Source organism: Cynocephalus volans, chromosome 1 (genome assembly GCF_027409185.1).
Source record: "Cynocephalus volans isolate mCynVol1 chromosome 1, mCynVol1.pri, whole genome shotgun sequence".
NCBI lineage: Eukaryota > Metazoa > Chordata > Mammalia > Dermoptera > Cynocephalidae > Cynocephalus > Cynocephalus volans.
The window spans coordinates 95,421,469-95,434,312 of NC_084460.1; the positions used below are offsets into that span (position 1 = coordinate 95,421,469).

At 44.2% G+C, this 12,844-nt stretch overlaps 1 protein-coding gene across 1 annotated transcript in view; it reads right to left on the minus strand.

Annotated features, from left to right (window-relative positions):
• The window catches only part of SLC7A14 (solute carrier family 7 member 14), a 47,813-nt gene extending 36,119 nt beyond the window's left edge, over positions 1-11,694 (minus strand). The window contains exon 1 of the mRNA XM_063074734.1: positions 11,391-11,694. Coding sequence (XP_062930804.1) covers positions 11,391-11,694 — 304 coding nt within the window. The remainder of the gene's footprint in view (positions 1-11,390) is intronic.
• Positions 11,695-12,844: the final 1,150 nt, after the last annotated feature.

Below are 12,844 nucleotides of genomic sequence, written 5' to 3' on the forward strand. Positions count from 1 at the left end.
CTCGGTCACTCCGTCACCTGTCAGGGAAGCCCAGACAAGTTTTACAAATGTGTCTGGAAGAAAAGCAATTTGTCTGGGGATGCCTACGTTTCTTTGTGTCTAAGAAGAGACTTTTCTCGGCCACAGCAGGCCCCGTGTGTATAGCAGCAGCATGTGTTTAGGGAACGGGCAATACCACCAGTTAGGGCTGTATGACACCATCAGTTATTGAACCTGACAGGGCTCCAATTAAAGTTGGGTGAGGAACAGAGAACTCTAAAATCCCCCAAACCACAGCACCAATATATCACCTTATAAACAGAGGGAAAGAAGCTGTCCTTACAGTCAGAGAAGTGACCAAAACAGGTCAAGGAAGTTTAATAATTTGCTGATAAAACATGACCAGCCTTTCTGTTTACTCTCTTCTCTAGATCTCCCTCTATGAAAATATTTTTAAGTTATTGGAGGTGCAGTTTCCATAATATGATGAATTCAAGTATTATATTGTCTGGCCATGCTATTGTTAATCACCATTAATAATGTACATAATTTTACTTGATAGCTCTATCAAATGATAGTGATGAAGGTTATAATAATAATAATAATAATATTAATGCTCGTGTGGTTGCTTTCAACTAAAGAATCCACAGGGACAGCTGAGCCAATCTTCTGGCCTGGACTGATTCTTCTTTGTTGCTGAGGTGGCCGCTGGACTGCAGCTGCCTGTTTCTCTGCTCCTAATGTTTTTACGTGGGTGGCCGCAGGTTAACATCACAGGCCATCTTGGAGGGGAAAAGACATTACAAAAGAGGAAGGTGAAAGCACATGTTTTTGGCATCCACCTGTGCCAGGCTCGTTGCACACAGTTCCTCCCTTGCTGCTCAGGTAACCTGTGAGAGTCACCAGCCCCTCTGCGTTGGGAAAGGGAAGCTTCTCGTTCTATTCCATACTCCAGTGAGGGACTGTGAGGGTGAAGAGAAAGTTCCCATTGCCTTGCCCAACCTCTCTTTATGAGACCTACTGCCTCTCGTCCAGGTGGCTGTGATAGCTGGGCTGAAAAGGCTCTGTGCAGAAAAGGAAGAGGGAGCTGAAGTGACCTCCAGCAATCCTCTCTCACCCCAGCATAGTTCAGCTTTTCACTCTCAAGGAGTACGTAGGCAGTGCCCCATTTCTAAGGCAGAGGAAGGTGGCAATGGCAGAGATGACAGATCTAAGAAGCTTCTGTGGGGGCATCAGGCCACTGCCCCCCTTCCCTGAGAATATGACAGACAAGGTTACAGGTGAGTGTTGAGAGGATACACTTGAGCTCTCGCGGGGCCTTCTCTGCCCACGTGAGGCGCAGGAGGCCCGAGGTTCCACTGGGAGGGGACACATTCTCAGGAGACGCCTAGCTGGGAGGAGACACAGCACATCTTCCATGGCCTGGATCCCTTCTCTGTGGAGGACCTGCCCAAAGACACGAGAACCCCTCATGAGAGGGGAGCCATCTCGACATTTTCCAAACTGGGCTAATGAGCAGAGCCAGAGATGCAGGATTTAGGAGACTTGTTAGAGAGAATCTTTTGGGTGCGGATTTGCTTACAGCTCCTACTTCTAGATCCCCCTCCTGTGATACAAACACCTTCCACTTTCACATCCCCCCTTCTCCCTTCCCGCTTTCTATTCCCTTGCCCTTCAGAACTCTAGGAGGATTGGGTCTTCTGCAGGGCATGAGTATTAAATTTGTATTTTAAGGAGTGAGTGTTGCCATCACCTGGTCTGTAAGGATGGAAGGATGGTGTGCGGGTGGAAAACGGTAGTCATAGCATCTTCTGTGCACAGCAGACAAGGACTGGGGGCTATGGTTCTTCCTAAGAGTCTCACCTGGATGGTCCTGAGGGATTGTTTCCAACTAGGCAGCCCTTACTGAATGCAATAGCAATGGTGGAATTTTGCACAAGGGAACTCCAGTGAATGGAACAAGGGACTCCCTTGGATAGCCTGGTGGCCTCTTCAAAAACGCATTCCCGCCAAGGAAAACATTGAGGGCTCTTGGCCAGATTTACAGTATGCAGCCACATAAGCACTCTCATAACTAAAAGTCTTAGAAATGTTTTTGAAGGAGCAGGCGTTTGTATCTATGTTTCACATATAAAAGAAATTCAGTATTTTGGTTATTTTCTTTAAAAGTCTAAGAAATTATAAGCTGGGTCATTTATAAATCAAGTCTCAAGATAAATAAATATAGCCAAGGGCTATTATTGAATTTATTCCAAAGTAGGAAAAGACTAAAGAGTTAATAGGATGTGAAAGTATATTTGTAGTGTATATGTGTATTTACCTATATCAGTAAATATAAACATATATGTATATACGTTTTCAATTAATTTGCAAGGGACTTTTGGGGGTCAGACATATGAAAATGGCTAGTGGTGAGGTACAAGATGAGGAGTTTGTGATACATGTTAGCAAATAAGTGCTATTCACACATGTACACATGGCTCTCCATAAAGCACAAGCACAGGTGTGTCCAGGATGAGTGCATGCCTTGGGTTGTTAAATAAAGGATCCATTCCACTGCTTGCAGTTCCCTCTTCTCCATGCAACATCTACCCTTTGCATTGTGGTGTTTGCCTCCACTATACCCCAGAAATCGCAGTCTCCACCCCAGAGGCTGTGAGCTGGAGTGGACTTTCATTAGTGGCTCTGCCTGGTGACACTCCTGCCCTCCTCATTTCCTTGTGTGAGAAGCTGTTCTTCCTTCAGTTCCACTCCCACTCCTCTGCCCACTTCTCTTCTTCTCCATCGTTGCTTCTTATTTATCCATCTCCATCTGTGTGTAGACATTTAACAAAGTTCTGAACTCAGCTCTTTTCTCTCTTTACGCCCCTTGCTTCAGTGATCTCGCCCCTACCCAGGGCAGGTGAAGTTTGCCAGGGACTCTCTGATTCCCTTGGGTGGCCATGGCCCCTTAGCACCAGCCTCTGTGAAGGAGCAATAGGAAGAGTGGGCCAGAGTGTCAGAGCAGACGGCCAGGCGGTGGCAGTCTGCCCTGCACAGGTGGGGCTGGTTCCCGGCATAGCTCCTATTCCTAAGCTTCCAGCAACACTCCTGTCTTAGTTATTTATCCCAAGGTCGTTGGCAGGCACCATGACTTCTTATCTCTGCATCCCTAGCACCTATTTCAATGCTTAGACTGAGGCTCCTACATATCGCTTCTTCAGAGACAGGACTTTGTCATGGTACCCTGTGTATTTTCCTTTATAGCGCTTATCACGATTTGTAATTGTTATGGTATTTATTTACTTGTTTTCTGAGGCACAGCCTACTTGTGTGTTTTACAGCACAGCCTTTCTAAAGGAGCTGGTTCTGCAGAGAAGAGAACTGCTCTTGGATAAATACCTTCAGAGCCAAAAGTATGCTCTTTGCACAAGGTTCATCTGGAGAAAGGGTGAGTAGGAGGCAGGACTATGGGGTCTTTATGCTAGGGGTGGACTGAGGGGCTTCAGAATCAGAACCAGAGACTGCTCCTTTGCATTAAGAAAGAACTTAGCCTTGCTGGGTTGGAGACTGGCCAATAGTGGCATAGTAGTGATAATAATAGGAGCAAACATTACTGAGCATTTACTGTGTGAATGGGCTATATTAAGCACTTTACATACATAATCTTACAGAAAGAGCTTATTTCCATTTAGAGATGATGAATCCAAGATCTTGACAGGTTATCCCAACAGGACTTTCCAACCTTTTCTGCTTCACATAAAACACCTAGAAAATGACATATTTGTATGGACATGGGAAGGGGGTGATGTGTACAAGGGTGAGGTTGCTCACATGTAGAGGTGACTAGCCTAGGACTCTGCCACCTCCCAGCTGCCCTGGGGCCAAGGAAGCAATACCTTGACACACCTGTAACTCTCAGCATCCTGTTTGGGAAGCTCTAGGTTAAGACTATTTCCCAAGTCACACAAGGAATAAATGGCAGAGCAGGGTTTCAGCTCCGGGGACTAACTACATCTGACTACCAGATGCTAGATGCGCTTGGTGTGTGTGTGTGTGTGTGTGTGTGTGTGTGTGTGATATGTGTTTGTGAGGAGTTGAGACAATAGACCTTTCTTTACAAATCATTCCCCTCCCTGTGTTTTTTTTCATCAGAGCTCATGTTAGAACAAAATCTAATTCAAACTTTTCATTTTGTAGAGGAGGAAACTCAGGTCGAGAGAAGTGAATGACTTGCCCAAGGGCCCCGAGCTACTGAGGGGCAGAGCTGGAACTAGATCTCAGCTATTCCCACTTCTGACCCAGGCCTGGCTGTTTAATGTGTGCTTGTCTTGTTTCTTAGCACTGATGTCAAGCTCTTTGTCTCAGAGTTCTCTCTCCTGTGCTCTGCAGCACCTCCTGTGATGCTGAGCTCAGAGCAGGTGGCCATGCCTCCCACAGCCGTGCTGGGTGCTCTTGCTTTGCACTGTACACTCTACCAGGTGCTGCAGAAGATGTAAATGAAGCCCAGGTTTTCCTGGGTTTACTGAAGGAAACTTGTTTTCACCATCAGTAATTTGAGAAACTTGCAAATTTCTATTAAAAATTTGCTCACTTTCTCTGAACTGGTAATTGACATCCTTCCTACAGGGCTGTCAACTGAGCCCTATATAGAAGAGCTACATGAACTTCACAATACCTTTCTCCTTGCTGCTGATGGGTGACAGCAAAACGCTGAGTTTAGAAGTCCTTTTCATGACCTCATTTACAGAAGTTTTGATCTAGAAAAGTGCTCTTCTAATCAATAGAATAGGGTGAGACAGGCTCTTTTGAAATTCACTTGAGCACATGTTTCCTTGATTCATTTGATTCTCTTCAGTGCGTTTTTAAATTTGGAGGTGTATGGCCTGCATAAAGCAGCTTGGGAGAATGGTCTCTGAAGCCAGGCAGAATCATATTTAGAGTCAGTCTTTGCTGCTGATCATCATGTGGCCCTGGACAAGACACCTAACCTCTTTGAGCCTCATCTACAAAATGAGTATAATAGTGGCATTCATTTTGTAGGGTTTGTCGGGAGGATTATGCAAATAGTATTTGGCTAATGCCGGGCACATCAAAAGTCCTCAAGAGTTTAGCTACTATGGTGAGCCATAAAATGGGGACACTAATAGCCACCTGATAGGTAGGTTGAGAGGATTAAATCAGGTAATGTATGCATAGTACCTGGTGCACAGTATTTGCCTAATAAACAATACTACTACTACTAAAAGCTAATATTTATTCAGTGCTTGCTAAGTTATGTCTTAGAGACTTCACAAACATCAGGGATAGCTGCTATCATTATTAAGATTCCAACATACAGTGTGTATTTGGACAATAGTTGAGAGAGCTAGTCCTACAGAAGTTTGAGGACTGACACGCATTTGTTCATTTTTGCATTTCAGATGCAATATTTCTGCCTCTTCCACCACTCAATGTATTTAAAAACTGTTCTCAGAGGTGTTTTGGTAAACAAACAAATGTAGCTTTCAGGAATGAATGAGTAATCTTGGATGACTGAGAAGGGCTTGCAAAGGACCAACCCTCCTGGTTCACCTCTGAAGTCTGGCTTCAATTTGAGGAGGAAGGATCATTTGTTGTTTTGGAAAATAAAACAAGGGAACTCATCAGACTATCTACATAGACTCTAAATCTTTAGAAAATTTTTATCTGTCATGAAAATCCAACAGGAGATGAGTACTGGAATGGGGAGACTGCATCTGAGCTTTGTGAAAGTCTGCAGAACCAGCCCAGGGAGGAGGTTTGCCTGTGGCAAAGACATCTGCTCAGCAGAACTCTGCTCCCCTTACCACCTCCCCAGGAATTCTGTTCCCATGGGCTAGCCTGGTGATGGGTCAGAAGGTGCTAAAGAGCAAATGAGCATGGCAGGAAACACAAATTATAAACACTAATGCTAAATTATAAACTTAGAGTGCCAAAAAACAGTGCTTGCTGTGATGGCCCTTTATTGCCTTTTAGACTCAATCAGAGAGAATTGATTGCAATTTATTCATCCGCATCTAGTGAGAAAGATTTTCTGGCTTCCAAGGTCTCAGAGACAGCTTGCTGAAATGGAAGAGCATGAACTCTGGAGTCCTACAGTGTTAGGTTTGAGTTCTGGCTCTACACTAAATAGCTCTGGGACTTTCAGGAAGTTCCTTTAACCTCTGACTCTTCAGCTGTCATATGTAGAGCAGAACTAAAGTCACCCCTCCCTCCACTGGGTTGGTGAGGATAGGAAGGAAGTGCTACACGCAAAGATGATTTCAATATTCCCCGTGGTCTTCTGTGGTCGTCTCCTTGGCTTGAGTTTTCTGTTTCTACTTTCACATTCTGTCACCAGAACTGTGTGGTAAAATCCACTATTCTGATGACTTTATTTCAAAAACATTCTCACCTATGACGTGTCTTTTCTTGGCTAGGAAGAGCATTTCTCACTCTCCCTCATTGTCCCTCATCCTCTCATGCCCAAATCCACTCCACCCTACCCCTCTTTTCAGCCTCCACTGTCAGGGACTAGGGCCTCGTAATCTCTTTCCTGTTTTATGCAATACGTGCATAACCCATTTTCCGCCTCTACTCTCTCTCCACTGTGTTACTAAAGTACTATCTGGTCATGTCACTGAACTTCTCATTGCCTACAGAATGACACCTAACCTTCCTGGCTTGGTCCCCAAATCCCTCCCCTGAGAACCCCTTTGTTTAGTGAATTATCTCCATAGACAATTTTGACTGGGGGAAGACAGTCTTCGGAGAATGGCCAAGATGAACTCATGGGTGACAAAGAGATAAGTAAACCAACTGCCTGGATGAGATATGGAAAAGGATTTTAGGGCTCGCCAGTGAGCAGGCTGGGAAGTAGAAGGTGAAGTTGAAGGAGAAAGGCTGCCCATCAGTGGGGCTGGAGGTGGGAGCCAAGAGCCAAGAAGAGAGGGTCGGTGGACATTCCCTAAAGGTGGGGAACCTGATACATTTTTACAGGACCATATATTATTAGATTTTTGTCAACCATTTCTTTTGAGTAGATGATAAAAATGACTGGTGCTGTGTATGCACACTGTCATTTAATCCTTACCAAAAATATTTGACACACGGGCTTGAAGGGTTATTATGGAAAGTGCATAAGCGTAAGAGTCATTCAGACCTATATTCTGTTTGAGGCTCAATTTTAATAACATTAAAAGAGAACTGGACATAAACTTGGAAAAAAAGTCAAACTTGCCACTCTTCTGCCCCTCAGGTTCGTAGGTGCCTCTTGGGGCTTTGCATGGCCAGATGTCTCTGGCCCAGATGTCGCTTTGTCTCATCCCCAGCCAGCTAAACCGGAGAAGCTCAGCAAACCATCCCACCTCTACCCGAGTCCCTTCACACAACTGGAGGTAGGAACCAGGAAGAAACAGCAATTTCCTCTATCTGGTTTGTACAGTCTACGATACATAAAGGTGTTCTTAGGTTTGGCAAGGGCACGGGGTCTGGTTATGACCTATCGAGCTACTAAAGAGTAGATAAGGCCTTTCTGACAAAAGATAAAGATGACAGCACAAGCTGCTTCCTCTGATACGTTTCTCTCCCCCTGTGATAGGGCTGTGGGCAATCGGGGTGTTGAGGCAGAACCTGCAGGAGGAGCTTGGGAAGTTACTGAATGCTCCAATCTTGTCAAATTGTAAAGACCATAGTGCTCTCTCTCTCTCTCTCTCTCTCTCTCTCTCTCTGTCAAATTTGTTTCATGTTATAAGCTGGTTTGCATAGCATGGGGGGTGATGCCACAAGGCCAAGAAAATTTCTTAAGATTCTGCTGTCCGAAGAGTTTCCATTTTAACCTATGCTTCCTCTTGGCATAGGTCATGGCTGGGGCAGAAGGTAGGTTCTAGTTCCTGTAACATAGCAGTTCTCAACCCTGGCTGCACATTAGAATTCCCTGGGGAACTTAAACAAACAGACAAACAAACAAAAACCCCACAACTTACTAAGTGAAGGAGAGCAAACTCAAAAGGTTATATACTAAATGACTCCCTTCATATGACATTCTGGAAAAGGCAAAATTGTAGGGATAGAAAACAGATCAGAGGTGGCCAGGGACTGGGGGTGGGAGGAGGGGTGACTACAGAAGCAGTATAAAGGAATGATTTGGGGAGTGATAGGACTTGTCTGTATCTTGATTGGGGTAAAGGTTACATGATTGCAAGTATCTGTCAAATCTCATAGAAGTATACATTTAAAAAGGATGAATTTTACTATATGTAATTATAACTCAACATAACTGGCCCTCAAAATTCATTATTCCAGGAAAAAAGTTCCCAAGTGGTTTAAATTCAGTCAGGGTTAAGAGATATTATTGGCATAACAGATTTGAATCTAGGCTCTGTTATTTACACTTCAGTTTCCACATATGTAAAATGGGGGAAAATAAAACCTACCTTGAAGAGATTTTGAGAGTTTTAACTGTTATACTGTATAAAGTATAACACTTTAGCACCCGATATAGGATCTGGCACAAAATAATGATAACCATTTATTTAGTGCTATGTGCTAAGCATTGTATCAGGCACTTTACAGGCATCTCACCACAATTCTATGGGGTAGGTATTATTTTCAAAGTGGAGAAACTGAGGCTCAGAGAAGTTATGGTGCTTGCTCACAGTCTCACAGCTAGTCAGTGGGTGAACCAGGTTCCCGTCTAAACTGAACATTACTGTATCATTTCTGAAATGTATATTTCAAACATCTCATTCTGCAATGGTCACTTACTAGCCTTCTATTTCACTTTCTCGGTATTTTTATTCCAATGATTTCCTGACTTCATCAAAATCCCTAACAGCACCGATCCTACCACTGTTCATCAATCATCATCACTCTCATGTTTCGCTCCTCTCCTTATTCAGCCTAGATTATGTTGTTCAGCAGGTTTTCTCTTCCTTTGCAAGCACGCTTAACCCCATTGCTATTTTCTCTCTCTGCTTGGAAGAAGCTATATCTAGTTAACCCCAATTCTCTCTTTACTCCACTCTTGTAACCAAGCAGCAACTGTTGCTGGAGATAAATACTCGACTGTGGAGACTGGACTCACCTTCAGGTGAGCCAGGTTTTAATTAAGACCAGAAGTAGAAAAGGACCATGTATTAAAAAAGGTGAAGATATAGCAGAGTTTCATTACTGTGATACAGAGAAGCAGTGGGAAATTTGGTCAAGAGAGAGGCAATATGGAGATGATGATATGGAAGTGGAAAAAAGACGGTGGAAGGGGCCTTTCCTTTGGTTTAGTGACCAAGGATCACAGGAGGGAGAGGCCTGGCTGAAGAAACCTGCTAAAAAAGATGCTAACATTGGCATAAGTTATTTTGGTCCTGACCCTGGTTGGGGGCTCTAGGGGCATCCTGGCCAGTAGATGAGTCAGTCACAAAGTGTAGAGAAGTGTTACAGATGGGGCCATATGTACAGAGGGGAATCCAGATTAGGGGAAAGGCAGGGTTTTTCTTTTGGTGCCTGGTGCAGTGACAAAGGCATCAGTTGCTGGGCAGTACCAGGGTCTTTGATGGAGGTGGGCCAGTGATGTGCTGTTAAATGTTCAACAACTAACTCTCTGAAAAAAACACTGACAAACACATAGTCCCACTGTAGCTGGTTTCAAGTTAACAACATGACATCCCTGAATGTAAAGCTGGAAAGAGGTGTGCACACTCAGGACTCTTGGTGGTTGGTGCAAGCTGGCTCCAGCATAACACTGGTTGGGCCAGTCTGGGGCTCTCCATCTGTGTGGTGGAAAAGTGTAGATTATATAGTGCCCATGAGCACTGTGGCAGGGGTTAGGCTGCCAGAATGCAACTGTGCCTTATACTGTTTTCTAGATGCGATGCAGCATTGTGAAGGGTAAGTTGCAGGTGATTAATCCACAGCAATTATTGTGGTCTGGGGGATGGGGTCAAAGTAGGATGGGATCTAGAGCAGATTGTGTAGCCTTTATTAACTGAGCACGACCTTTACGCATCTGCCCTGTGTTCTCTGTGGGGCCCCCTGGTTATATGTTTGCCTTTTGCCCTACATTGCTATTCAGTTCTGTATGACAACACATTTAGATCTATAAGTTTATGGTGAGTAAATTTCCTTATCAAAAAAGTTTGGAAATAATTATAATCAGGTTTATAGAATTTCAAATACCCACAAAATGCACCCATGTAGATAATTTATCTTCATCTACAAGGGAGAAAAATCCTCTGTTCTGCAAAAACCTTAATTATTAGGATATTTGGGCATATGAGAGAGTGTCTTCAGGAAAAGGAAATAGGGGTAAAACCAACAGGGAAGACAAGTCATGACAGGAGATTAACAAACTCAGTCTGGAAATATTTCCCTCATCAAATTAAAAAGATGTCAAATACAAACCACCACACTTCCGGTTGCATGTCTGTAGTCTGCCTTTGTATCCCCCATGGATGAAGACTATTGAATACGGATGTATGATATTAATGCATTGCTTTTCTTGTGACGGTATGAATCAGTACATAGTACTCCCAAGGTAAGTAAGAATTCCTACTTCTCATGAAACATTTGAAGAGACCAAGACATTCGCTGCTAGTACGTGGGTTGACCCACATGATCTGCCATCCACAAACCAAGCAAAGCTTCAAGCTTTTGCAATGTAACCATCAAGAAGCAGGAAGTTTTCCTTTTCCTTCTTTTTCAAGTTGTCCAATGAACTACTCCTAGCCTTCTGAGAGGAGACTGTGGATTGCAACTCAAGAGAAGAGGAGGGAAGAGAAGGCAACAGAAGAGCCATTGCACAAATTATCAGCATGTAAGTCCTGGCACCTTATTTTTTAAAAAATGAATTTTATGACTCTTTCTCTAGGGGAGAGAAGGAGCTAGTTGACATACCTCTGTAGAACATCAATCTGTTGAGGTGCTTGTGGCAGGTGATGTTTTGTGAGTCTCACAATGGCTTTAAATCTCCTAGCTTGGTTTCCTTCTCCTTGGTGGGCACAATGCCAGTCTGGGGCTTATCAAATTCCAAACATATCAGATTTATTGACTTGTCATTTTGCTACTCTGCCTATCCTTTGTTTATTGTTTATATCTTAGTTATATCTTTTCTCCTCTCCCCGAAAGGGATTGACCTAACTTCCAGTGAAAGGGAGAGTTAAAATAAAAATAGAGCCATTAGAATGTGACAGGGGATGAGAAGTTGGGAGATGTCTGGGCACCAGAATAATTACTTGTATTGAGAAACCAAAGAAAAGGGAAGCTGCTACAAAACCCAGCCCTGATCTCCCTGGCAGTCAAGGCAAAAAGGGAGCAGGAGGAACCACTTCTCTGCCATTTGAAACATGTCACCACTAAATACTCTAGAAAAGTGGATGAGCAGTGACCAGGCCAGAAAGCACACCTTCCACAGGACTTGCCTGCACTGAGACACTTACCTGATAATATGGAGGCGACGGCTGCAATGATGAAGGACACAATGACACCAGGTCCTGCCATTTCCTTGGCCACCAGGCCAGACACCACGTACATGCCAGTGCCCACACAGCTGCCGACGCCGAGGGAGATGAGGTCCACAGTGGTGAGCACCTGGGCTAGCTTGGTGTCATGCGCCGTGGTGGGCCCTGTTCCCTCCAGCATGGACTCCACTGGCTTGGTGCGCAGGATCCTGGAGTGCATGGCATACCAGGCAGCCCCCCACTGCACCCGCCGGGGGTCCAGGGAGGCGAGGAAGCCACTCATCTTGAGTGACAGGGACTGCAGTGAAGGTCAGTTGATGCAAGAGGGCTACAGGAGACTTAGTGGATGGTTCTGGAACTCATCTAGTGAACAAGGATCTCCCTTTTAGGAAAGGTCCAAAGGGACCCAAAGCAGTCTTCTCCTGGACATGAATATCTGCAGGAAAAAAATACAAGAAGGGAGAAGATGAGACCAAGTGGGAAACAACCATGGCTATGACTCGGAGGCATGGTTGGAGATTAATGTCCTCAGCTGGTAGAACTGGTCTATCCTGTGTGCTCACAACATGGGAGGGTTCCGTTTCCCCTTGGTGTTCCCCTCCAGTCTTAGATAACAGTCTGCAGCTTGCACTGTGTTATACAGTCAGCCTGAAGAGGTCGGTCTGAGTCAGGGCTCTGCCACTTACTGCTCTGGGACCTTGGGTTAGTTACTGCACTTCTCTGTGCTGCAGTCTCAACTGTCCAATGAGATAATAAAGTGTCCCTCCTACTGTTGATGTGAAGATTAGATGAGCATATGTACGTTAGGAACTTAAGACAATGCCTGACACATGGAAAATGCTCCTCTGTCTCAGTGCTAACTACTTCTTACTTGGCCCTGCCAAGACTTGATCTGTGATTCCTGTGTGTAGTCTTTGGTAATATTCTCATTTTTTACATAAGGATGTAAAATTAGATCCATGATTCTCAAGTGGGGCTGTGCCACCCACCCCATGGGTTGTTTTGGAATTTGTCTTTCAAATGACATGAAAAGTGTTTTGGACATTTTTTCACTCTCAAAGATTTGGATGGTGGTGAGTGCCGTAGCATTTGGAGAGGGCATCTGAGACACTAATTGCATGAGAAGTTGTCACACGCCTTTTAAATACATTGCCCAACATTTCTACAGATGAAAATCCTGATTATGATGATCTGAGCCTAGAACCTAAGTCTGTTTTACATAGAAACACAGGACATATTTTGAATTATCTTAATATACAAATACATTGACATTTCCAGGAAAGCAAGTATAGAATGTATCAAAGGAAGACTGTAGTTTGTTGAGTGTGGAATTTAAGGAGTTGTTCACCATTTCAGAAAACCAGTGCTGCCCATGGTACTGCATCTCTCGCACAGCAGCATGTAACAGCCTTCCACTTGTAACTGGCAGATGT